The sequence below is a fragment of the Girardinichthys multiradiatus genome, chromosome 9 (genome assembly GCF_021462225.1).
Source record: "Girardinichthys multiradiatus isolate DD_20200921_A chromosome 9, DD_fGirMul_XY1, whole genome shotgun sequence".
Taxonomy (NCBI): domain Eukaryota; kingdom Metazoa; phylum Chordata; class Actinopteri; order Cyprinodontiformes; family Goodeidae; genus Girardinichthys; species Girardinichthys multiradiatus.
Window position 1 is genome coordinate 23314421 of NC_061802.1, and position 27963 is coordinate 23342383.

The 27963-nt window shown below is 38.9% G+C and overlaps 1 protein-coding gene across 1 annotated transcript in view; it reads left to right on the plus strand.

Annotated features, from left to right (window-relative positions):
* The window catches only part of adgrl2a (adhesion G protein-coupled receptor L2a), a 155454-nt gene that overhangs the window by 84929 nt on the left and 42562 nt on the right, over positions 1 to 27963 (plus strand). The window contains exons 6-8 of the mRNA XM_047374519.1: positions 6729 to 6743; positions 7852 to 8652; positions 27556 to 27849. Of these exons, the coding sequence (XP_047230475.1) occupies positions 6729 to 6743; positions 7852 to 8652; positions 27556 to 27849 (1110 nt within the window). The remainder of the gene's footprint in view (positions 1 to 6728; positions 6744 to 7851; positions 8653 to 27555; positions 27850 to 27963) is intronic.

The window sequence follows — 27963 nt, forward strand, 5'->3', positions numbered from 1 at the left end:
TTCTGCATGTCATTCGGAAATCAAGGTGCCAGAGTCTGGAGGAAGACTGGGGAGAAGGAAATGCCAAAATGCCAGAAGTCCAGTGTCAAGTACCCACAGTCAGTGATGGCCTGGGGTGCCGTGTCAGCTGCTGGTGTTGGTCCACGGTGTTTTATCAAGGGCAGGGTCAATGCACCTAGCTATCAGGAGATTTTGGAGCACTTCATGCTTCCATCTGCTGAAAAGCTTTATGGAGATGAAGATTTCATTTTTCAGCACGACCTGGCATCTGCTCACAGTGCCAAAACCACTGGTAAATGGTTTACTGACCATGGTATCACTGTGCTCAATTGGCCTGCCAACTCTCCTGACCTGAACCCCATACAGAATCTGTGGGATATTGTGAAAAGAACGTTGAGAGACTCAAGACCCAACACTCTGGATGAGCTAAAGGCCGCTATCGAAGCATCCTGGGCCTCCATAAGACCTCAGCAGTGCCACAGGCTGATTGCCTCCATGCCACGCCGCATTGAAGCAGTCATTTCTGCAAAAGGATTCCCGACCAAGTATTGAGTGCATAACTGTACATGATTATTTGAAGGTTGACATTTTTTGTATTAAAAACACTTTTCTTTTTTTGGTCGGATGAAATATGCTAATTTTGTGAGATAGGAATTTTGGGTGATGGACTGGCGACCTGTCCAGGGTGTACCCCGCCTCTCGCCCATAGACTGCTGGAGATAGGCACCAGCTCCCCCGCGACCCACTATGGAATAAGCGGTAGAAAATGACTGACTGACTGACTGAGGAATTTTGGGTTTTCATGAGCTGTATGCCAAAATCATCCGTATTAAGACAATAAAAGACCTGAAATATTTCAGTTAGTGTGCAATGAATCTAAAATATATGAATGTTAAATTTTCATCATGACATTATGGAAAATAATGAACTTTATCACAATATGCTAATATTTTGAGAAGGACCTGTATTTTTGCCGGATGCCGAAGCAAGGCCGTAGTCAACATGCATGAGTCATACTGCACCACCAGGAAACAGGCACAACATCCAGATTTTCAAAATAATTCACTAAAGACAGACTAGATCTCGCTATATTAATAAAAAAAACATATATTTATATATACACTGTTTATATTAGCTTCTTACCTTCTGAGCCTTGATCCATTAAGCAACAGCCGCAACAACCTGTTCTTTTCCCATCACATGCACTGAACAGCATGGCTATAGCATCTGCTTCAACATTCTCCTTCATCTGTCAGATATCCCGACCTCTGACATAATTTCTCTTGTGAATTCAAAGGTTTCTTGTTCAAAGCAGTTTGCCAAACAGTCTTCTGATCACAACTGGATGTGCTTGGTGGGACCAGCCCATCTGTCCCTCGTCAGTTTTCCAGCCCTCATCCAGGCAGCTTTAGGAAAGTAGTGCAGACTAACGGCTGCTGTCGTAGTATTGATGCCACCACCAGCAATGTACCATTTCACCATATTAACACTGTTTTTAACGCAACTTGACTTCTACCTGTACCATTTATCATTGATGCTCACACAATGAATGACCTGAGACTTCCCCTTTGACGTTATTTCCAGGCAACTTTGGACTTGCAAAATGTAACTTCAATATATGCTTATTTTGTGTCACAATTGTCTTTTAGCATGTATTTAATCCTAATATCATGTCAATTAATGCCAAATTCCTTCAATATTAAGTTGCTTTCTTTCAATTTCTCATTTGTGGGAAAAGCGTATCACAGGCACTTTAATGTCAGGCAGTGACAAAAAAGTGTGTCTTTGTATACAGTGTAGGAAAAGATAAACTTTATGCATTTTCTATTAGTTGTGGTTTTTTAGTAATTTCTAATCAAAAATGACTAATTGACTAACACATCTTCTAACAGGGTTTTTTGTTTTAACTTTTGTTTCTGTTCCTTTATTTTTTAATTTTGTTTTATTAAATTTTTTACTTTTGTGCTGCTTATCACCAATTCATTCAGTATGCTCACTGATTGGTTTTGGAAACAGGAAAAAAATTTTAATAAATAAAAATTAAGTGAAGTGAAATTCATAGTAGATGGACATTTTGGTTTTGCATGCAATATTTATGTAGTTTGATCAGATAATTTATGTGATTTCTGTCATGGCTACTCTTGACAAGTGTTTGTACACTTCTCACATTGTTGTAAATATTATATTATGACAATCTTATTATATACTCATGGGACAACATTGAAGATAATGAACTTTGATTCAATGTAAAGTAGCCATTGTGCTGCTTGTAAAACAGTATAAATTTGCTGTACCGTCATCATAACTTCACACACAGCCAATAATGTCTAACCCAGTGGCAACGACAGTGAGGACACCCCTAAGTATAAATCTCCAAAGAGTATTAATATGTTAAGTGGCCACCAATATTTTTCAGCACTACCTTACCTCTCTTGGACATGAGGTTCACTAGAGCTTCACAGGTTGCCACTGGAATCCTCTTCCACTCCTCATTGACGACATCACGGAGCTGGTGAGTGTTAGAGACCTTGCGCTCCTCCACCTTCCGTTTAAGGATGCTCCACAGATGCTCAATAGGATTTAGTTCTGGAGACATGCTTGGCCAGTCCGGCACCTCAGTTTCTTTAGTAAGACAGTGGTCGTCTTGAAGGTGTGTTTGGGGTTGTTATCATGTTGGAATACTGCCCTGCGGCCCAGTTTAAGAAGGGAGGGGATTGTGCTCTGCGTCAGTATGTCACATTACATGTTGGCATTCATGGTTCCCTCCCCACAGCCAGCAGCAGTCATGCAGACCCAAAAAATGAAACTCTACCATGTTTGACTATAGGCAAGACATACTTGTCTTGTACTTCTCACATGGTTGCCGCCACACACGCTTGACACCATCTGAACAAATTTTTTTTATCTTGGTCTCATTAGACCACAGGACATGGTTCCAGTAATCCATGTCCTTAGTCTGCTTGTCTTCAGCAAACTGTTTGAGGAATGTCTTGTGCATCATCTTTAGAAGAGGCTGCCTTCTGGAACAATAGCCATGCAGACCAATTTGATGCAGTGTTTGGCGTATGGTCTGACCACTGACATGCTGACCCCTTCAACCTCTGCAGCAATTCTGGCAGCATTCTTACGTCTATTTTTAAAGGACATTCACTTGATATGATGCTGAGCACGTGCGCTCAACTTTTATGGTTGACCATGGCAAGGCCTGTCCTGAGTGGAACTTGTCCTATTAAGATGCTCCGTGGTTTTGGCCAACGTGCAACAGCTCAGTTTCAGGGTGCTGGCCATTTTCCTATAGCCTAGGCCATCTTTATGTACAGCAACAATTCTTTGTTTTTTAGATCCTAAGAGAGTTCTTTGCAATGAGGTTCCATGTTAAACTTCCAGTGACCAGTCTGAGAGAGTGTGAGAGCGATTACACCATATTTAACACACCAGCTCCCCATTCACATCTGAGACCTTGTAACACTAATGTGTCACATGACACTAGGGAGGGAAAATGGGTAATTGGACACAATTCGACATTTTCACTCAGGGCTGTACTCACTTTTGTTGCCAGTGGTTTAGACTTTAATGGCTGTGTTAAGTTATTTTAAGGGGACGGCAAATGCGCACTGTTACACTGACTACTTTATGTTGTATCAAACTGTCTTATGTTCAGCGTTGTCCCATAAAAAGATATGATAAAAAATGTGAGAGGTGTACTCAGTTTTGTGTCACTCACTCTAAGTGTCATTTTCAGTTTCATTATTAAAAAAACCCTTTCAGAGTGATAAACTGCAGCTTTAATGGCATCTATTTGTGGTGTAAATTGTGTCAAAGCAAAGTAGCGAATGTGTCAAGTAACTACAGACGGGTGGCAAATGAAAAGAAAACCCAAGTGCCTTGATAAAGTATTAAGTCATAAAGTGACCTAATGCACTGGTTCAGTCCCTCAAGGCATTGACTGGACAAGTCTGTGAGTCAAACATATGTCGTTAGCAAGTGTAGTGCTAATAAGCATTAACCTTATTTAGATAGTTTGTGCATTTGTTTTTCATCATAAATATATATTTTTTATTTTTGTAATTAAAGTAGGCAGTCTTGATCTCAGAAGAGAGTTTATTTTATTACAAAAGGAATGCATTGGATTTAAAAAAAATAGCAACACAAAGCTTGTAATTGTAGATAGTTGTACACTCCTTTTATTTCCTTCTCCTTTTGCTCTTATCATGTTTATAGTCTTAGTATTCAAAGTAGAGTTATAAAATTAACATTAACAACATGATAATAATGTCAGATAATAGTCTTTAAAGTCTTAATTATTTTAATCTGCTTAAAAGGGTCCAGGAGTCAAAGTGTCTATAGGCAAGTGATACAGGATTGTTTTGCAAAGCTTGATTAAGACATTACTAATAGCACCAAAAGTCTTTGCCCCTTTCAGTTTAACAGCGTGCTTTTGATTGCCCGATAATAAAAGGACAGTATTTCTGTACCATTTTTTTTTATGTTGCAGTCTCTATACAACATAGTTTTACAATATTGTCAAACTATAACACCAACATAACACGCCAATATTCAGACATTACAGTTTTTAAGTATGTTTATTTTTGACCCTTTTTAGTTGATGTGTTTTCCTAATAATCAAAAAGATTCTCTTTACTGAAAGCTCTACACAGTTTTACAGTCATTGAGTCATAATCTATGCCTTATGGTGCTTTGCAAAATTCTTCATATCCCTTGAACCTTTTCAAAATTTTCATGTTTCAACATCAAAGTTCAATGTATCTTGAAGCTGTATCTTGAATCTGGTATTATATGTGATAGACGACTGGGTAGTGCATAATTGTGAAACAAAAGGAAAATAAGTGAGGCGTACATCCCAGAATCAATACTTTCTACATTCATCTTTTGTTGCAATTAGCTCTCCATCTCACTATCAACTTGGGCCAGCTTCCCTGCCCCTGGTGAAGAACAGCATCCCCTTAGCACGATGCAGGCAGCACCATGCACCTTGGGGAAGTTATGTTCAGGGTAATGTGCAGTGTTAGTTTTTCACCACACACAGCACTTTATTTATTTAGTTTTTTGTTAAAGAATTTGTTCAGCCTTTATTTTTGATAGTAGGCAGACAGGAAGGAGGGGCAAAGAGAGGGGGAGACATTCGGCAAAGGTCGCCGGGTCCGGGACTCAAACCTGGGACGGCCGCTTCGAGGACTATAGCCCCTCATCCGACCACAGCACTTTTTCATGTGTCCCTTACATTTTTAGTTGCAATCTGATACAAGGATTTCTTATGGCTTTCTTTCGACAATGGCTTCTTTCTTGCAACTCTTTCATAAGGCCCAAATTTGTGGAGGGCGCAACTAATAGTTGCCTTGTCAACAGATTGTCCCACCTGAGCTGCGTTGATCTCCACAGCTCCTCCAAAGTTTCCATGGGTTTCTAGGGCTGCTTTTTGGATTAATGATCTCCTTGCCCTCCCTGTCAGTTTAGGTGTATGGCCATATCATGTAGGTATGCAGTTGTCCCATATTCTTTCCATATTTGGATGATAGATTTAACAGTGCTTCCTGAGATGTTCAAAGATGGCATATTGTTTTAGATACCAACCCTACTTTAATGTCTTCATAGTTTTATCCCTGACTTGTGTGCTGTGTACCTTGGTCTACTGAGGCAGTTTGTTAACTTATGTTCTCTATATATCCATGAGACCTTCACAAAACAGCTGTATTAATACTCAAATTAAAAAAGCACAAAGGTTGACTCTGGACTTCACAATGCAATTAGTTGAATTGTATTTAGGGGTGTCAGAGTAAGGGTGGGATGCAAATACAGAATATATATTGAATTGTGTCATTTATCTTCTACTTCAAAATTAATCCCTGATTTTTGTTTGTCTATCACATAAATTACTAGAAACTACTTCAAGGTACTTTAGTAACAAACCTTTAAAATTTTTTAGATCTCTTCTTCTCCTCCTATCTTTACCAAATCGTAGACATCGGATATGGGTTGCAATTTGTATACGTTTTAGAACGTAATTGGTTGTTAACTGCTCAATCCATCTGCATATGCTCTGTTTCGTCAGTCACCTTTTCTGGGTTGTATTGCCACCCGTCTTTATTAGAAAGAAAGAAAGAAAGAAAGAAAGAAAGAAAGAAATTCCATTTTGTGGTTTGTGGTGGTGGGTGGATTAAAAGAAGCAAAATATGGTCTCCCTATTCAGGTTTGACCTTCCAACAACATGCCTTGGAAATCTGTTGTAGTATTCATCGGTGCCAGCCACAATTATTCTGAATAACATTTCCTTTTACACTCCATCTTCCTAAAAAGAATATCACTATGTTTAGCTGTGTTTAACTTTTAAGGTGATTTTCTCAAACATATGTTAGATTTAGAAGCGAAATTGAAGTTGCCATCAGGGACTCTACAAAACTAATGCCTGGAATCTAATTATGCTAATATCCATCCACCACTATAAACCAACTTGACAACTGTTCACAAACACAACAACTGTGATCGGACCATTTTTGTGTGTGATAACCAAATCCCTTCTCTACAACAGGACCTTGAAAGCTGTGTGCCCTCTTTCTCACAAAGTTTCTGCTTCTAATAGGCGTACCCATCTTTTTCCATGTCTCATAAGATGTTGCTGCATATGTAATCATAGCAATGACAGTTAATTCCTATTAATCTCTTTTTTCCCCTTGCACCCCCTTCATTCTCTCTTCCAACGCTTAAAATAGAAGTGGAGCAAAAAGGTAAATAACAGACATGATCAAAACCCTAGCTCCTTGTTTTGTGGCATCTGGTTGTAAATTACCTATTTTCTCATGGTGGCCTCTACAAACACATTGCAGATGTTTCCTTTCAGAAATCCCCCAACCCTTTTTTCCCTTTCTCCAGCCGTAATGTTAATGGCCAGAGAAGAGCTGTAAGGGAAGTAGTGAGGCTGGCCATAAAAGAAATAGCATACATGCAGCCCAAAAGATGTAAATGGGGGTGTATTGGCTGCAGTCCATAGGGACATCCTCTTCTCATTCTCCCTGGATCCTTTTGCTACTCAGCAGAATCTCATATTGCTTGGCTTCCAAACCCTTCCCCATAGCATGCCATGGTAACAATGTTTCTTGGACTTCTTCAAGCTATTGCATTCTACTGTCCCCCTTTTCTCTAAGCTACCCCCTTCTCACTCTTCTCCCAACATTAATCTCATCATGACCAGTTGCTTCTCTTTTCTCTGTTGATTTTTATGCCTCCTATACCTCAAAGCAACAACCAAAACACCTCAACAAACCTAAAATATAATAATGGTTATATCTGCACCACTTTGTAAAGACAAACCTTTCTGGTGTATATCGTAGAGAAGGGTGGTGTAACCGGGGACAGTCTAAATACACATGTATACACACATACACAAACTCACACACACTTTTGTGCACTCAGCTGACTCCTGCTCTGTCATAACCTTTGCCATCTATTGCCAAGTGACTTCTTTTGTTTAGTTTTCTTTAGTTGTTGTTGTTTGCAGGACCATTTGTTTTATTAGGTTCTGTTTCTATTCTGTCCCTTCCACTTTTTTGTTCTAGCCAGCAGTAAATGTTTGAGGCCAACCTTTTATGTTTCAAAGTTTTTATTACAATCTAATGATTTGGTTGATAACTTTTGCATTTCTTTTTCTTTCTATGCACATGACTAAAACTGTTATACTGCTTGTGCATATTGGCTATAAAGATATGTCCCGACTTGTTTTATACATCATGTTAAAGACATTGACGCTAGAGAATATGGTGTGATTATATTTTCCAGTTTCATGTTTCACCTTTTAACCTCAACCTGTTTCTCATTTTACTCTTCTCCCATTGCTAGTTTTTCTTTGTCCTGGGACTCTGAAAGCTGTCGGTGACCCTTCCTTTCGGTTTGAGGTGGAGCAACAAGCTGGGGCCTGGTGCAAAGACCCCCTTCAAGCTGGCGACAAAATCTACTTCATGCCCTGGACTCCTTACAGGACAGATACATTAATCGAATATTCCTCCCTAGATGATGTTCAAAATGCCCGGCAAACCATCACCTATAAGTTGCCTCACCGGGTGGACGGGACTGGATTTGTGGTCTACGACGGGGCTGTGTTTTTCAACAAGGAGCGTACACGCAACATTGTGAAGTTCGATCTGCGAACTCGAATCAAAAGCGGAGAAGCAATTATTAATAACGCCAACTACCACGACACGTCACCCTACAAATGGGGAGGCAAAACAGACATCGACCTGGCGGTGGACGAGAATGGGCTTTGGGTGATCTATGCCACCGAGCAGAACAATGGCATGATGGTTATCAGCCAATTGAACCCATACACACTTCGGTTTGAGGCTACCTGGGAAACTGCGTATGATAAGCGCTCAGCCTCCAATGCCTTCATGGTTTGTGGAGTACTTTATGTTGTGCGCTCCACCTATGAAGACAATGAAAGCGAGGTCAGCAAGAGCCTAATAGATTACATTTATAACACCAAACAGAATCGTGGGGAATTTGTTGATATCCACTTTCCCAAACAGTACCAGTACATTGCAGCTGTGGATTATAATCCCAGAGATAACCAACTCTATGTGTGGGATAACTTTTACGTCCTGAGGTACAACCTGGAGTTTGGCCCGCCTGACCCAGCGCATGGTAAGAACTAACCTGCCATACACATCTTTTACAGGCAGCATGTTTAACATGATTGCTGAGATGTTGGTTCAAGTTCCTAACAAGTGCATTGATATCCCTTTCGTATTTCACATTTAATGTACATCAGGTGCCACAGCTGGCTGATTTTTAATTTAGATTTATATATGTTCAAGATTCTGAATGTTCTGGGAAGCTATGAGTAGGAAAACATCTTTGGGCTGTGTGAAGTGATAAACAACACCTTGAAGCCAGTTACCTTATCATCGAGGATCAGTATCCAGGGGATTTGGAAAGGTTTACCATCCCTGATGCTGAAGCTCCAGGGACCACTGGTAGCATGTCCCTTTTATAAGAGTGAGTGAGACAGAGAGAAACTGAGCTATATATTCAACTCTGGAAACATGCATGCCAGGACTGAGGTAAAGTCTAGCCCAGGGCAAGGTTAGATCCTTCTTCAAGTAATGCTGAAATTCCAAATCTCTGTTGGCCATTAAAAAGAGGAAAAAAAACATCTCACACTCCGAGACAGGAGTGTAAGGATTTAAGGACTTGCCTAAGAAAGAGATGTTAGACACAAGGGAGAAGGATCAATCATTCAGGGTCACATCAGCTACACATGTTTTTAATTTAGCTGTCAAGAGCAGAGAAGTAGCTAGCCCAGACCTGTGATAGCCCTTGCACTGAGAATATAATAACAGCAATTATCCTAATCCCCTTCACACCCAAATCCTGAGCCCAAGAAATACCCAACACAGTCAGTGATGAGCCACAGAGGTCAAGCAACTTTTTCACAGATTATCAGGGTGCTCAATTTTTATTAATATGTTTGCTCGTCCACTTTGGTAGTGATAGGGCTTGGGCTGAGGCTGCTAAATTGGGTTCAGTCAGTGGAACAGCTTCTGTATAGCCAGAAAGAGGCAGGCTTTACTGTGACAAAGAAGGAAATCCAGTTTTCAAAGCAGAAGTAATATGCAAGGAACCCAGTGCCACAGTTAGAATTGTTATTATTCCACCATTGAATGTTTGATGTTCCTCCACAGCAAATATGACAGAATTTAATTCAGTATTTGCATTTTTCAAGTAAATTTAAATAATTTTATAAGAATATTATGGTGGAAATGTATTCCCTTATTTTAGATCATGTTCAAGCAATTGTTTTACATACTGATGCTTGAAAAGTTAAGAAGTGCTTCAAAGTATTTCTAAAGGTAGGTCACTGCAACCTTTTTCAAAATAGAACAATAATTAAATTAAAGTGTTTTGCGAATCCTTTGAATCTTTTCACATTTGTAACATTACAACCAAAATTTCATTGTATTGTATTGGTTATGAGCACAACATAGGTCATAACTGTGAAATGGAAGGAAAATTGTTGCTAATACTATACGGCACTCTGAAACGCCATCTTTAAATGTGAAGCTCTGTGGTAGCAGAATGTTGCTATGGTATTTTCTTTAGCATGGACAGTGAATCTGGTCACGATTAATAGAAATATGTATAGAGTTAAATACTGAAAAGGTGTGCTAGAGGCTGCAAGACTTGAGGCTGGGCCAGAGGTTCACCTTCCATTAGGACAACAACCCTGACCAAACAGCCAAAGTCACATTGGAACAAAGTATATTCATGTACAGACCAAAAATCCCAATGTGATTGGACTTAAAAAGCGCTGTTCATAAACACTCTCCATCCAATCTGACTGGGTTTCAGCTACGTATCTTACAAACACAAATGGTCAGAAACGTAACTCTCTACACCTTCAAAGCCAGTAGAGAAATGCCCAAAAGATTTGCTTCGATAACTGCAGCAAATGGTGGTTCTGCAAATCATTGACTTAGGGAGTGTTGGATACATAGTGTATACACACCACACCTTTCAGATGATTTTTGCAAAATAAATGTAAAAACTATTTACCTTTTTTCTTCCACTTCAAAGTCATGCTGTGCCCAGAGTTTGTGGTTATAGTGTGAAAAAATGTGACACAGAGGTATTCATACTGTAATGCATGTTTTGGAAGAAAGTTTATGTTTATTAGTGGTAAACTGATCAGGAAGGAGTTAAGCAACAGTCCTCTTTTTTAGTCTAGCAAATATAAATTTTGGCCATGTCAATTAGGCTTTATGCTCAATTGATCAAGTTATTTGTTGAATTGCCGCAGATTACCAATAGCAGAATCTAATGCTTTAAATGAATCTGGTACTGTCCAGTTATTTGTCTGCACAATGGTAAAAAATCACTCAACGCACATTTAGAACTCCCAACCATTGTAATAAGCCCGCTTCTCTTGCTGTTGAGCATTCTTGGAAGCCTTGCAAACTACTTGACATAGTATATGTGCTCCATGAGGCACACATTTTCTTTTTAATGTCAACAAGGACTCTGCTCTCTTTTCTTGACAAATGAAACCTGAGTCTGGCCCTGCTGCTGACTAATGTATGTTGAGCTGAAGTCGATGAGACTAAAGCAGAATGGTCCAGGATGATCATCAAGTTGTCAATAAACTTGTCCTCCCACATGGCTGATGTTGACACATAAATGATGGCACTTTTTTTGCTTGCTGTCACTGGACGCCCTCTCTTTAATATCTTGATGCCGATTTGCCTGCCTTACTAGGCGCTGAAACAAGTTATCATAAAGCACCATGTGTTTGAGCACTGAGGAAAAAAGAGTGCATGACATGGAAAACACATTGGAGTGGGACTTAAATAATCTAAAATGCATTTAAAACATTTTAAAAACAGATTAATTTGTAATTTACCTTATCTTAGGAGTTTGTGTGCTTGGCTGCTTATGTTTGGGATTGCCTGACAGAATGTCCAGGACGTACAGTGCTTCAAAATTGTAACAGCTGGGATGGGCTCATGCCACACTCAAACCTTAGCAAGTCAAATAAATGTTTTTTGTTTTTTTTAGAATATAAGAGAGTGCTGTTAGAAGTGCAAGAATTGTATTAGATTTATTTTTCAAAAAGGAATTCAAAGCTTGCATAGAGGATAACTTTTTGGGGCAGTTCTTAGAATAGAACTTCCTGATGTCTGAAGCTCCTGCTTTACTCTTTTCCAATATTTCTCAAGTGCACAGACATCTAACTCATTTGATTTACTTGCCATTTAAAGGAAAACGTCAAAGTAATGTTTAAACCATCTGTGACAGACAGTTGAGTTCTTGTCACCTCTGATAATTTTGCCCGCCTAGAGACAAGATCATCTCTTGTAGGATTATGGATGAGTAGATGGGGTCACATCCAACATGCTGCTCCTCTGGAAGTGGACATTAAATGGGTCAGAAAGTCTCACTCTTGGCTTGAAGCAGCAGCCTCATAATCCGCTCATTTAACTGCAGTGTTCTGTGTGTTTCTTTTCCTGGCATATAGGAACTTGTAAAAGAAAATAGTCCTATGTTGAATCTTATAAATGATATAATTAAATTGATTTAAATGAGGCTTTCCCAGGGAAACTCACTATACGGTCATTTATATTGAAAATAATTCTTGTCAACCTCTGATGCAACATAGCAAGTAATGTGAAAAGCAGTCTTTACCAAGCATATGAATGCAACACTGCCTTAGTGGGACACGTAGAAGGCTGGAAAACCTTTGTTTATCTCTTGTAGCAAGATCGCTACTATACAACAGCTCTATGTGCTGTTATTAAGATCCACACAAATCTTAATTGTTAAAACATCAATATATTTGCATACACTTTTAAACTTTGCTGCAACTTCAAATGAACCCTGGGCAAGAGGGGATTGTAAGAATGAAAATGATCCAATTTGTTAGAAATTACTGGGTACAGTTCACTGCCGTGACTTGCCAATTAACTTTCACAACCCTGCATGTGGTCAAAATGATGCCCTGTATTTTGCATGTAAGGAAAATGCCTTACATTGCAAAATTCAGCTGCTACAAATGTGTGTGACTTGTATGCATTAGCAATCGCCCTAGAGGGCTTACCTCATACAGTCTGATGAGTACACAGGTCTCTAATAAGCACCACAATGATTTATTCCTGTCTTCTTTGGTGCTTCCATAGAGGTTAACATGCGCATGCAAATATTTGGAGCAGAAATAAGGAAAGTGAGAGGGAGAGATAGAGATTGTCAAGGAAAGTAGCAGGCACTACTTGAAATTGCCGCCAACATATAAACATACCTGGACTTTTCGACTCTGGATTAGTTCAACAGTTTTTGTCCTTAAGCAAATTTGTGCCTCCATTTCATACATACACATTGCCGTTTTGTCCTTTCCCCACTTCCATTTCATACCTGTAAACAAACCCTATCTTTCCAAGTTCTAAAGCAGTGGAGTATTGGTGTGCTTTTTGTTGTGGTTAAGTATTTTCCATAATTATAGAAGTACATTTTCACAGAAATGGTCAAATCACACATAATATTTAATTATCTTGTATTATGCATATTCCCCCACAGTAAACAGAGTAGAGCACAGAAAATTTGTTTAAATCATCAATTTTCTAAGTGGTTGTGAAATATCCCCCTGGCAGGTATGAATTGATGCATGGCTGGTATGAAATGTCCCACTAGGAGTGTTAAGAACTGACAAAAAGAACAGAACAATATTTTTCCTATTTTCTTGATAAAAGTAACTGACCATTATTTTGTTATTATCCACAAATAAAAAAACATGGTTCATTTCAAACATAAAACATGCCATAAATGTTCAACAAGTCATCTTTGATAAATTATGTACTGTTTTAGGTTGTTACAATAACTGTCAGTTCCTTGACAGTCCTTTTATTTAGCCCAAAAAGTCACATTTAATAGGAAGGGTATTAGGGTATTACATTTTCAACATTAAAAACAGAGTAACAGAATGTTGTTCAAAATAAAATACATTTTGTTAACTTTTTTAAGTTATTTTCAATTTTTTATGGATAACGGACCATACTACTCTACTCAAGTGTTGTTTAGTTTATTTTCAGCATACCTCTAGGTATTTCAACATTTCCTCACAGACTGTTAATTTAAAAACAATCTACGTGTTTTGAGGTAAATCAAACATGGTTTGTCAGACCAAAATTAAAAATAAACTTAAAAGTAAAAACTTTAAAACTTAAAAAACTTAAAAATAGGCCACAGTTGTTGCCAACAGGAATGAAAAAAGGGATAACTAATGATATTACAGGTATGTTTACATTCTAAACAGAAATTATTTAAACTGAAAATAAAAAGCTGATTTAAAGGGGATGGGGAAGCTAGCAGTATAACCACAAATCAAGAGGTTAGAGCACAAGAGGCAGCTGCAGACACGTGAATGGTAACTTAACGTTGCACAGTTGTTATTCAGGAGTTAACTGACATAAGCACCACTGTCTGTTGTCATGGAAACCATGCGGTCCTCTTATCTCAAAGCTTCATTTAGGCCTATTGCAATGATCTCATGTGTGTTTATCCAAAAACAAGGATGTCTACTACAGTAACACTTTAGTTGGTTTTCCTATTTTTAGTGCAGAGATGGTGAGACTTTGTTATGCCGCCGTCTTTCACTGTAACCACTTTTCATAGTCCGCAGTAGTTTAGGGGGAAAAAACAACTTTTTCGTAAGAACCAGCTAGGGCATGTTGATTAAGAGCTTCCACATAAAAGTTATTTTGTTTAATTTAAAGATTTTGTAGTTGTGGACATAATTCCATGTCTCTTTAATTCTGATTAGTTGCAAAAAATAATAACAATTACAGCAATGGCAAAAATAGCAAATGCTTAATTTCTACATTCATTAATTGTCTTATATACAGAATCTATAATTCATCTGCTGCCAATTACTTCTTCTTCAAAGTAGCCTAATCAGCAACAGTTGCACTCTCAAACACAAGGCTTTAAATCCTTAGTCCACACACCAATGGATGATAACCACTTTCACTTCTTTTGTAAAATCAAAGTCAGCATTTGACTTTCACATCCATTTGATATGCTCAGGTAAAATGACAACTAGGCATACAGCACCAGGGTCCAGGATGTGTTAAAAACAGCCAATTTGTTTGTTTGCCTGAGCAACAATCCCCACTTCACCCTAAGCCCCCGTCAGCTGCCCAAGTGGACACAGCAGTGTGAAAGGAGAGGTTATCGATGTGAAAAATCACCCTTTTTGTTTTTGTTTGCTTGTCCTCCCCATGCTATGGTTTCTGTCTCTGTCTGCTTTCATCTATTATTTCTCTCTGACATTACCTCACCACTGCGATCAGTTTTCGGCTTCGGTTTACCTTATGTTTACTAGTAGACATGTTTTCATTATGCATTATGCCCTCCTTTGATCGGCTAACAACACAATAAAATACAAATTTCTGTTCAAGTCTGCATATATATATATATATATATATATATATATACACATTTATATATACATACATACATATCTATATGTCTAGAGAGAGAGAGAGAGAAAGATAGAGAGTTGGACAGCAATATATACACACAATATTACCAAAAGTATTTGTCTGTCTACTTTTAGATGTGCATGAACTTTGATGATATCCTAGTTTTAATCTATAAGGTCAAGTTTGTTAATGGACCCAATGTTGCCTGCAATAGCAACTTTAACTATTCTGTAAACATCTTGCACAAGGTTTCAGAGTGTGTTCATAGTTAAATGAGAAAACCAGAATTGCAGCCTCCTCTCTAATTTATCCCATATGTGTTCTAGAAGGTTGAGGTGCCGGCCAGTCAAGTGTCTAACATTTTTTGAAGGTACAGGGTTCTTTCCAGTTAAGATAAAAAATACGATAAATTACAATATGACAATATCTCAACTTCCTTCACCAAGGGGAAACCAGTAAATAGGGGACAGTTTATCCCTTGTTTATGCTATAATACGAGTCAATATTTGCCACTCACCTGTTTGGCAAAACAGTAGACAAGATAACACTTAGTATAAGTGTAAATATCCCCTATGTAAGTATGTACCTTTGATTCAGTCGCATTTATTTTCTTCTATTATAATGGTTTATTTTATTTGTGTGGCCCTCTATGCTTTTAATTGCCTGCCATTTTGATGTTAATCCAATAGGTTTTACTACTGAGGTACACATAAAGGATCATTTTATTCTAAAATAAATTATGTTTCAAGACAAAATTTGATCTGACTCACACAAAACATATTTTTACAGTGTAAACCAGAAACCGATCCATGCAAATGTATGCAGCAGCAGCAGCTGGAAGCGCATCTCGTCATTTGAGCTCAGACCGACAGAACACTGTCATTAGGCTGTCTGTGTCCGTGAAGCTAATATTTAACACATAGCGTTAACTTATGTGGTCCAGGAGGTTTACTACTTCACCGTTGCAGATACAGGAGCTTTCCTGACCTTTTCAGGTTGATCTCAGTCATCATTGTCATGGCTTTACCTTGAAGCATTACTATAGCTAGCATTTGGCATCGTTCTGCATATATATATATATATATATTTTTTCCTGTCAGTCTGCAAGAGTATTGCCAAACAGGGCTTTTGTGTTTGCCTCATCAGCTAATGAGGGTGTCTTTTTATTGGAGCACCACTGTCAGAAGAAGTGTGACAATTTGCGCAAATAAGCTTAGGTCCATTTATATTGCAAATGCGTATGTTTTGTTTTTAAAGATTTACTTTGCAGCACTAGTGGCCTTTATTTTGTAATTGCTTGAAAGTAGGCAGACAGGAAATGGGGTAAAGAGAGGGGGAGGACATACAGCTTTGGTTGGCCTGGCCAGGGTGTCTCTCTATGCATGGGCCGTGTGCTCTACCGCTGGGCTAGCGCTATATGATAATATGTAGCAAACAAAAAATTGTAAACTCATTCATTTTCTATACCGCTTATTTCATAGTGGGTCACGAGGGAGCGGGTGCCTATCTCCAGCAATCTACGGGCGAGAGTCGGGTTACACCCTGGACAGGTTGCCAATCCATCGCAGGCCAACACAGAGACATATACAGGGGTTGGACAATGAAACTGAAACACCTGGTTTTAGACCACAATAGTAGTCTAAAACCATTAGTATGGTGTAGGGCCTCCTTTTGCGGCCAATACAGCGTCAATTCATCTTGGAAATGACATATACAAGTCCTGCACAGTGGTCAGAGGGATTTTAAGCCATTCTTCTTGCAGGATAGTGGCCAGGTCACTAGGTGATACTGGTGGAGGAAAACGTTTCCTGACTCGCTCCTCCCAAACCATCACTGATCCACCCCCATGCTTCACTCAGGGCATGCAACAGTCTGGGTGGTACACTTCTTTGGGGCTTCTTCACACCGTAACTCTCCCGGATGTGGGAAAAACAGTAAAGGTGGACTCATCAGAGAACAATACATGTTTCACATTGTCCACAGCCCAAGATTTGCGCTCCTTGCACCATTGAAACCGACGTTTGGCATTTGTATGAGTGACCAAAGGTGTGGCTATAGCAGCCCGGCCGTGTATATTGACCCTGTGGAGCTCCCGACGGACAGTTCTGGTGGAAACAGGAGAGTTGAGGTGCACATTTAATTCTGCCGTAATTTGGGCAGCCATGGTTTTATGTTTTTTGGATACAATCCGGGTTAGCACCTGAACATCCCTTTCAGACAGCTTCCTCTTGCATCCACAGTTAATCATGTTGGATGTGGTTCGTCCTTCTTGGTGGTATGCTGACATTACCCTGGATACCGTGGCTCTTGATACATCACAAAGACTTGCTGTCTTGGTCACAGATGCGCCATGAAGACGTGCACCAACAATTTGTCCTCTTTTGAACTCTGGTATGTCACCCATAATGTTGTGTGCATTTCAATATTTTGAGCAAAACTGTGCTCTTACCCTGCTAATTGAACCTTCACACTCTGCTCTTACTAGTGCAATGTGCAATCAATGAAGACTGGCTACCAGGCTGGTCCAATTTAGCCATGAAACCTCCCACATTAAAATGACAGGTGTTTCAGTTTCATTGTCCAACCCTTGTATATCTACATGTACTGTATATATAGATATATATGCATGCATGTATATATGCATGTATTTCTCCTGAATATATCTTGAAGTCGAGGTAAAACCACAGCTAGACTACTCAAATAAAGCCTGGTGGGAGCGGTGCACACTAAGTGACTGGATTTAAGTAAATCCCAAGTTCTGGCTCCTGGGAAACTATAAATACACAACAGGACAGAGATGATCATCATGCAAATGTAGATCAGGGATCACACTGCATACGTTTAACATTCAGAAATAATGTTTCAAGTGCTAGAGAAGTTTTTTTGTCTAGCAAGGATTTATTTTTCAAAACAGATATACTGTGTGATATCCTTCCTCTTGGTTTAAAGGCATATATTTTTACATGACTCGGTCATTCTGATAAGGAAAATATATTCAGCTTTCAATTTCAGTGCAAATTCTTAATTCTTAATCTAACCTTCTGTCAAATGGCTCCAATTGTAATTAACTGCACCAACCAAAAAACCTAGACCAAACTTATTTAATCATTTTGATATATAATGTAATGTTTGACAACCTAAAACTCTAGAAGAGTTGTTAGGACACTATGATGATGGAAAAAGAGTAACAGAATACGGGTCGATTGCTGTCGATGCTGCCATTGTAATATTTAACAATAATATCGACAAGTGATCTTTTCTAAACATTATGCAGCCATAGCAGAGCATAAATCTAGATAGGCAAAGGAAAGAAACATGTTTTTATTTTACTATTTTATTTCTGCTAAAAGTTGAAAGAGAAAGGAAGATATATTCAAAGTGTAATAATAATACCTTATTTATTAAAGGTACCTAAATTATTAACATCCTGACCAGTGACAAGGAAACAAAAATAGGAATCCTCAGCTGAACTTCGTCCCTTTCACATAAATGGGAAAAATGGATTGCACAACCCAAAAAGATGCAGTTTCCTACAAGGCCAATCTGAAAACAATTTAAAAATTGCCATGTTGAATGTCACCCTCTTTAACAAAGTTTTCCATATGTCTCTGAGGTTCTGCTGAATTTGCTGACATGCTGGCATTTTGACTGATTTTTTCCAGATTTTAACATTTGCATACAAATTGTTCCCTGTAATTAACAGCAGATGTTTTTATAAAAGCTGTTTGGGAATATTTTTAGTTGCAAAGGACAGTGTTATTCAGAATTCAGTGTTTAGTGTGGTCACTAAAGTAATGCCTCCTATCACTCTTCTTAGGGTAACGCTCTTTTAAAACTATTCGGCAAACTGTTTCAAATAAAAGCCGTGTGGATTGTAGTTTGCAATTTTGCTTTAAATCTTTGTGTCAATATGGCAATGTAGTATTTTTGCACAAAGTTATCAGTTAGAATCTCATGCCAGCCCATGGCCACGTGCAACAGAAGGCTTTTCAGTACTTAACCCCAGTCCATGACCTCTTTTCTCTGAAATATAATCTTTGCTGCTTCTCCAGCGTAAAACATTATGGTCAGTTGGTAGTGCCAGACAAGAAAGGCCATTTCACACCTCTTTCCCAAACACACATGATGTTTTATCAAAAGCCCAAGCTGCTTGTAATCTCTTTCCTTGCAATGTGTCAACTGCTGAAGTTAAACTGCTGTACAGAGTGCTGTTAAAAGATACCCACTGACAATAGACAAGTATTCAAGCAACAGAAAACCTGGGATTATTATTTAAAATGTCATAAAGAGTTTTTTTTTACATAAAACTGGAGAAAGGGAGAATAAGGTGGTGATTATAGTTACACTGAGCCCTATAGCCAAGGGGATCCACAGTCTCTTGTTTGATTACAGTCAGACTGTGAAACAAGGCGTATTAAAAGAATTATTACTCAGACATCACAATGGTCCCCCATCACTGCCTGACACACGCCTTTGAGGAGATTTATTTAACACAGTCTGATTATTGTGTTTCTGGAAGTCTGTGTTTCTCTAATCTGTGCATATGTGGATTAGCGTGTTTTTTGTTCTACACAGCTATGCTTTTGTGTGCACACATGCTTATGTATTTTCCAGCTCCTCAGATGTGTGCCTGAGTTCTCCTTTCTACGTCTGTATCTGGGTGACCACCCTCCATCGTGCACTGCGTCACATTTTTAGTCTGCTTGGCACATTTTAAGTTAATACTTGAAATTTGTGGCACGTACTGTTTCAGAAAGCTGGAAGGAGAGAAAAAAAAAATTGTCTGGCAGCTGCTGTGTCCGTTTCCTTTACCTTTGTGTTATTTTGTCTGTGGAGCTATATATGAATGTTTATATGTTTGCAGTTGTGTGGGTATAAGTGGAGTGCACTGCCTTGCCTCTGTCCATATGAATCGATGCACTGGCACTGTCACAAAGCAAAATGTTGGAAGCAGCTGTAAATAACATAATCCAGCTATTAGGTTTTGTTTCCTAACACATGGATGTGTATTGAACACACTTCACAAGGCCACAGCTCCTGGGAAATTATGTGAATTTTCTCTCGGCTTTCTTCATATTTACTGCTGATACACCAGCAATGATATGCCTTGTTTCCTTTCTCAGCTACACCTGCAACACATAGTGAAAGACACGTAATCCAATTTATTTTGTGTGTGTTTTTCTTATTATTGGTAGATATCAAATGCATCACAAACTTGACATAACTCATTACACTATTTCAAAGTCAATAACAGCTCAATTTCCTTATGAGCTTTGATGAATCCAGGTTGCTTTCAGGGGAGATTAATTGAAACAGTGGTGTTTCAGTCAATTTAACAGTTATTTACACTTTTTGGATGATCAAGTCCTTGTTTCTGCTATCGTCTTTGTTAAATGACTCAAAATTATTTTTTACTCTTTTGCTTTAAAGATGCTCTATATTTTGCGACTGACTTCCAGTTTCCATTTTTTATAAAGCTTTAAATGGCTAATTACAATTTTGGCCAAATTCGTACTTGACATTTAAGAACCATAACATGGAAACCGCATTTAAAATACTTTTTGCTTACTGCTTTAAGGGCTCATTTATTATTTACATTAGGAGCAGATGCATGTTTCAGATCACAGTTTCTGAAAAAAAAAATATATTATTACTAATATTCTAAAAGAAAGAAAATAAATAATTTTCAGACTTTTTGTTCTTTAGGATCATATATTATTGGTAAGCATGGTTAGAGCAGCTAGCATTCCTAAAACAGTAGTTTCCTTGTGTATTTTCCAGGGACTTAAGATATATTGCCTTACTCTGATTTTCCAAATGGCTAACAACATTCACAAGTACAGCATGTTCTATAACAGAGATGGAACGCTCAGAAGAATAAATACAAGCAATGGTGCTATACCTCGTTTAGCCTTCCTGTTATCTCCAGTAAGTGTTGGTGTCCACACTGATGAGTGTTGTCAACAAAAGTGCTCATGAATGCATGAGTGCATTCCCTAATTGGAAAAACATTGGATGTTAGAGTTTCTGACTGGTTGATCACCGTTCAGAGAAAGTTAAGCTGAAAATCATCTGTTTATGCTAAGGTCTAATTTATATTTTCTTGACGTCCAAACACATTTGGAAGGTAGAAAAAGACCCTGAATTGTCTGGTGATCCACTGGGTTGCTAACATCTGCAAGTCTTCCACAATTTAATTTTTCAAAAATGTCCATACGGTAAAAATGAGAGAGATAGAAAAAGTATTTTACCATAGCCTAAAAGATTTTTTTTCATAGATATGTAAGCAGGGAGGTAGATTTCTCATGAAAACTAATCTAATATCAGTATAAAGTTATTGTGTAAGAGCACAGAGAAAAGTAAAAGTGAGAAAGAAGATGGAAAGTTTCTTTTACATTTTTTGTTGTGTCTTCCCTTACAATTTCCTCCCGTCACAAGATAAACAGCACCTGATAATGTGCCTGAAACATTACCCTGATGAACAACCATCCAGAGTCAGTAAAGCCATTAGACATACTATAACAGACACACATGCTGTCATTTTCCATTTGTCACCCTGACATAAGTACTCAATCCTGATAAAGTCTCATCTAGGCTCCATGTAAGCATGGGGATTGTGTGTGCGAGTGTGTTTCTCTCAGTGCTTCTAAGTTCTTACTGTACATGTATGCATATGCTCTGACAACACTTGACACACTCTTCTCTTTGATTCCTATCTCATTTTCTGTCATCGATCCCAGACCTGTAACCCCCGTGGTAATAACAGAACTACCAAGAAGTGCAACAGTGTGTGGGCATCGAATTACACAAAGACGTTGCGAATAAACCTATCCTGACTATTGGCTGTACTTTGGAGAATATGAATCTATGCACTCACACTCTGTGACAGCCAATTGAAGCTTCCCCTTGGGCCGAGCTCAGCGAAGATATAATAATCAAGAATCCTGTCCTGGTTTTTGCTGCATATAGTCCAAACAGTGAAATTCACTTCTTTTGTTGTTATCAAAGGAATATTGTACTAGCAATTCATCTTGTGGTGTCGGACGTCTAATGCTGCAGTAGAAGACAAGATGTTATGAATCAGACAAAAAGACCTCTGCTGTATTGCTTAGAGATCAATGCCTATCCTTCACAGTATCTACTTATAAACATACCCACTTGGACCTCTCGGTGAGTTGAGTGACCATTTTTAATACCTTAGGTTCCTCCTTCCTGCTTTTACTGGATTAAATTGAACCAAGCTATAGCATGAAGGTAATCAGATTATTGTGTAGTTAGCAGAAATGCGAGCTAACATACCAGACACACAATAAAATCAGTGGTCAGAGAGGCTTGCATTGTTAATGTCCAAATCTCAATAGGAAGAATCGCCTACATTCAAATTAGCTTTTTTTTACACGGGAAAGAGGATTATGTTGCATCGTAAACATGACATGAAAACCCCATCGACAGGATTATAGTAGCCCTTTCATCTAATGTGTCTGCCTCATATTATTCCTCATTAATGAGGCTCTTCATAGCACAGCTGTTTCCAGCTGTAACGTAGACCTATATAAGCCTGTTTTTGCAAGGTAAGCACAATTTTATTTAACTCATTTATAGGTATATGCCAGTATGAGTTTCTCATACCAGTTTTTATTTAAAATAGAAAGCAACAATTATTCCTGCAAGGCCAAGATAAGTTATTAAAATATTTACAATAATCCCATCTATAGTATTTTGTCTTTACAGTGTGTCCTTGTGTACCCTGAGAGTTCTTTTCTTGAAAACCTCCAAAGGTAGGTTCCCATCAGAAAACCTCATCAGAAGCCTGCACCAACTCAGTTCACTACATTCTATACAGAGTTCCTTACATAAAGGCTGGGTCTGATCATCCTACTTTGGAAACTCCTTTCAGCCCCTTTTATCTGGTACTTCTTTCAGTCACAACAAACACTGAAAACTAAAGTGAAAAGTCGGAATGCAGACGGACTGGTAAATCAAAAGCTTTGGTTTTTGACTTACCTCTTTCTTTACCATGGCAGGCAATGCCCCAATGTGTCCATCTGGCTTCTGTTTCCTCCTATCCTCAGTGGTGAACAAGAAACCTAGAAACTTCACCTTCTGCACTTATAGCAAAGACTGACCACTGAGCACATTTTCAAATATGCAGGCATACGCAGAATATTATACTTGTTTTGCTATTTTTCCATAACAAGCTACTATTAGCCGATGAATTAGTCAGGCAAGTTGCTCCATTCTTGCTACCTGCAGTGTTAAGACAGCATTAGCTTAATAAGAGTGATATTTGTCACCTTTAGTTTCTATGACCTTCCTGTTTCTTTTTGCCACCAGCTACATTTCTCTTCATTGTGTAAAAATGTAGCAGCCTGCTCTCCACCAGCTCATTGGCTGTGCTCAGCAACAGGTGGAGTAGGGGAACTTTGCAACTCTTACTTTGTACAGCTTTCGCTAAAATCTCAGCAAAATGTAAGAACAAATGTTTTTTTTTTTTTTTTTTTTTTCTAATGTTATGCATTGCAGACATTTTCGATCCCTCTGCAAACTTTATCCAAAGGTATTTAGTGCAATTGTAATGTTAATCCTCATTATTGCTTTTGCCTGACTTTTAGCTTCATGCTAACTCATTAATAATGCTAACATTAATTATCTCTTCAGTTCCAATGCTGATAGCAGATAGAAAATAAACAAAAGCCCAAAACTTCAAAGACATTTATTTGTACAGGTTGTAAACAGACCAATAAAACCAGATATCCCTTGGGGCCACAAAAAGCAGCCATGTTGAATGAGTGTGTAGACAAAATGCAGTTGTTAGCTGACATGCTGTAGGAATGCATTTGGATTACAGTAGATGCCTCACTGATAAATTGGCTGTAGCTGTAAGCTCTTAAATCATGCTGGCAAACAGTACTTCACATTTTAACTTTATTTCTGTCAGGGTTCTAAATTCCAATACCCCACGACCCATGGAGTCTGAGATCTTATCGTTCATACTTTGGAAACAGGAAACCTTTAAAGAGCCTCACAGATTCTTGAAGATCTTCTGAAACTTTGCCAAACAACTTCCACATAGATGTTTTTAAAAAAATAATATTGACTGATCCGCTCTGCTGACACAAGTATCATAAAACAATCTAAATTTATGCAAAAATTTTACAAATGTTATTTTGGATTGCTGTTGCTTTTACTGCTGTGAGCTATAAAAATTAAAGAGTTAGAGCACAGAAGCAGTTTAGGTGTGTTGCAGATACAAGTATTTGTTCCAGCTAAATGCTGTGCCAAAACGGCAGTAAGGACAGGTTGTCTCTCAGTCACTGTCACAGGCTTTATTGTTGAGCGTTTCACTGTGTTGAGTAAAAGGATGCAGCAAAGGGAAGAGGGACAAAAAGACAAGGAGACTGAGGTGAAGTCAGCCAGCCAAATCTGCCTTCATCTCTCAGTCAAAACCACCAGTTCTCTGTGTACAACTTCATGTCCTCCTGCTTGTGTTTGTCTGTGTGTGTGTTTGTGTGGTTCTTGAGCCCACAACAGGAGGGAGCACACAGAATCATCTCCTCTGGTCAATAGAGCCTAATTCGCCACAGGTAGCCGAGAGCCTCAAAGGCGACTTCCCTTCAGCTCAACTGTGCTGAAGCCTTTCATCCACACCGTGGGGCCTATGGTGATAGTAGCAGGGGTGGGGTGTGTGCACTAGTGGGAGATTGGGGGTTGCTATCAGCGAGACCTATTATCCAATAGAGGCAACAGATATGGAAGTGTTGTCACCTGGGGTCTGGTTGCCTCTCCTGCAATCCACCCAAAGACAGAAATTGTCAATTCCTTAGTGAGCGAGAATGTATTGTTTCTAAATTTTTCTGTCATCATCCTCTGCCTCTGTGCGCCTCTATTTTTTATTTTTTTTCCTACCAACCCCTTTCATTTGCCCTCGTCCTAGATCCGCCTGTGAATCCCAGCTGTCTTTCCCTAACTGTGGCTCTCTCTTATCCGTGTTTTCACCGCTGCTGCGTGAAACTACTGAGAACAACTGTGTTCAACTCAAGCAGTGTAACAGCACCTCTTCACTTTCTCTGCATGCTCTACAGGCAGCCTAATGGAGGAAATCAAAGTGCTCAAACACGATTAGATTCACTATGCACACCACATTCCAGTCAGACCTCCTTGACTTGATGGAGCTTATCCTTTTTAAATTCACACAACAAATATCTTTGACAGGGGAATATGGTTTTGTTTAGCATTTGTTGAAGTGGAATGGATTCATATCAGGAAGTTATCAACATTTCATCTATAAACTTCCTTATATTTGACTTCTTTAAAATGTAAATATGGACTTACTCGCTCTGCTACAATATATCTCATAAAATACGTTTCCTTAGTGGCTGATGTTATGATGTGCACTATTTCCTTTTTTTTCCTTAGACTAAGACATATTGGTTTTGCCCGGGGGTTGCATGAGTTACGACATAGTCAGTGTATAACAGAGTATGAGTGGTTGAGAGAAATAACAGTAAACTGAACATGCTGGCAACTGTGGCTATACACACAGGTTGGTACTGCTCTAGTGAAATGTAATTAGCTGTGCCACAAACTCTTCCAGGCAAGAATGATTGTCAAAAGGATGTTGCTCTAATTACTGTCTTGTTCTCTTTAGACTCAGCAACCTGAATAAGCAGTAACCAAAATATACCGGAAGCAATACAATATGCAAGCATTACATGTTAAGAAAAAAAAGGGATACAGTACCTTCGAAAAGTACTGTAATGACCTTTCATAATTTCTAACTACTATTACACCACCTGTGTAATTAAACCATAGTGTCATTTCAGCTGTTTGGGGAAGGCCTCACAGGTGTGTTGTAGAACATTAGTGAAGAAACACGATTATGAAGACTCACCAGACAGGTCAGAGATAAAGCAATAAAGAAGTTTAAATATCCCAAGCTTTGAACAACTTACAGAGCAAAGTTCAATCCATCATCCAAAATTAAGAGTATTGCAAAACTGCATACCTATGAAGACATGGCCTTCCACAGAAAATGGCAGGCCATGTACAGAGAGTATCAGTCTGAGAAGCAACCAAGAGATTTATGTTATCTCTGTAGGATCTGCCGGCATGCACAGCCCAGATGGGAAAATCTCTAAAAAGATACGTGCTAATGCACTTCTCAAATCTCTATATAAGAGTGGCAAAAAGAAGGCCATTGCCGGAAAGAAATGGCTTAATGTTTGCAATTTGCCACAAGCCAAGTAGGGAACATAGCAAACACAAGGAAACAGTGCTGAGGTTAGATGAGACAAAATATCAAACATTTTTAACACTGCACATTATGTTAAAACACCAGTCCATCTCAACTGTAACACATGGTGGTGGTATCATCATGCTCTGGAGATGGTTTCTTCAGCAGGGACAGGGGAGCTGATCAAAGATGACAGGAAGATGCATGGAACTAACTACAGGGCAATCCTGGAGGAAGGCCTGCTAGAGGCTGCAAATGGAGGTTCACCTCCCAGCAAGAAAACAACCGCAAGCATGCAAACATAGCTATAATGAAATAGTTTAGATCAAACTATATTTGTGTTAGACTTTAACATCGATTTTCAAAATGCTCTCCAACTAGCCTGACTAAGCTTAAGTTATTTTGCAAACAAGATCAGGCAACGATTTCAGTCTCTAGACATGCAAAGCTGGCAGGCACATACCTCAAAGCTAAAAGTGACTCTACAAAGTTTTGACTCAGGGGGGAAAAAAACTTATACAAAACACACTTTTGAGCTTTTTATTTGTTAAAAAGAAACATTGAAACCATTTATCAGTTGCCTTCTCTTTCACAATTATGCATTATTGTGTGTTGGCCTATGATATACATTTTCAATGAAATATATGATGTTCACAGTTGTTGTGTTAGAAGATAAGGATAATTTCAAGGGTGTCAATACATTTGCAACACCCTGTATTAACCTAAAGGACAGGACAATATCAGACATTCTTGAGATGGCGATAATAATGGTAAGGACCATATCAGTTGTTATGCATGTCAATTTTCTTCTTTCCTGTCTTTCTCATCTGGGCTTCAATCACTCTGTCACCTTTAGCATTTTGGGCAATATGATTTGTGTCCAGTCTGAGCTTCTGTTGCTGTAAGCCTCTGTCAAACTGGGTAAATATTACATTAGCATGTAGAATGCAGGATCATAACACTTTGGAATATTTTAGGCAAAAGTTACTGCACTTTAAATAGTCCTTTGCAATATGACTATTTTACACACTGATATTGCGATGATATTGCAGCCCTAGATAGAGCAATGGCTCAAACTCTTAAACTATCCAATTGTTCTTTTAAAACTGTGTGCATTATACATCTGAGCGGTCCCACAAAACACGCTGGTCTTACCAACAGGTAGTTCCACCTGTTGGTTGTTATTTTCATGCATTATGTTTTCCTTTTGTATTTTGTAAAAATTCCTCAAAAGCACACTTCATAAATCACACCGATGATAATGGTTTCTCCGCTGAGCTGCACAGGACAAATGTCAGTGCTCAACCAAATCATAATACTTTCTCCCCCCATCTGTCTGCACAGCACCGCCTCTGTCAGAAGTCATTACAGCCACGCAGCCTCAGAGAACTACGACCGTCACTACAACAACCACAGCACACTGGGGTGCGGCCAACACCACCACAACAGTGCTTAAGGAAGGCAGCAGGCGAGCACCCAAGCCGCCGCCTGTAATCCCACAGACAACTTCTCCCCCGCCTCTGGAGTCCTTCCCTTTACCGGAGCGCTTCTGCAAAGCCGCCGAGAAGAGAGACATAATGTGGCCTCAGACCCAGAGGGGCATGTTGGTGGAGAGACCTTGTCCGAAGGGAACGCGAGGTAAACAGGGCTTTGTCTCACCACAGAGATGTGGCCACGCTGTGTATGATCAACCTTTAGCATCTCAAGAGAACATCCCTGAGTTTTGCAGATGTGGCTGATACTCCTGCATAC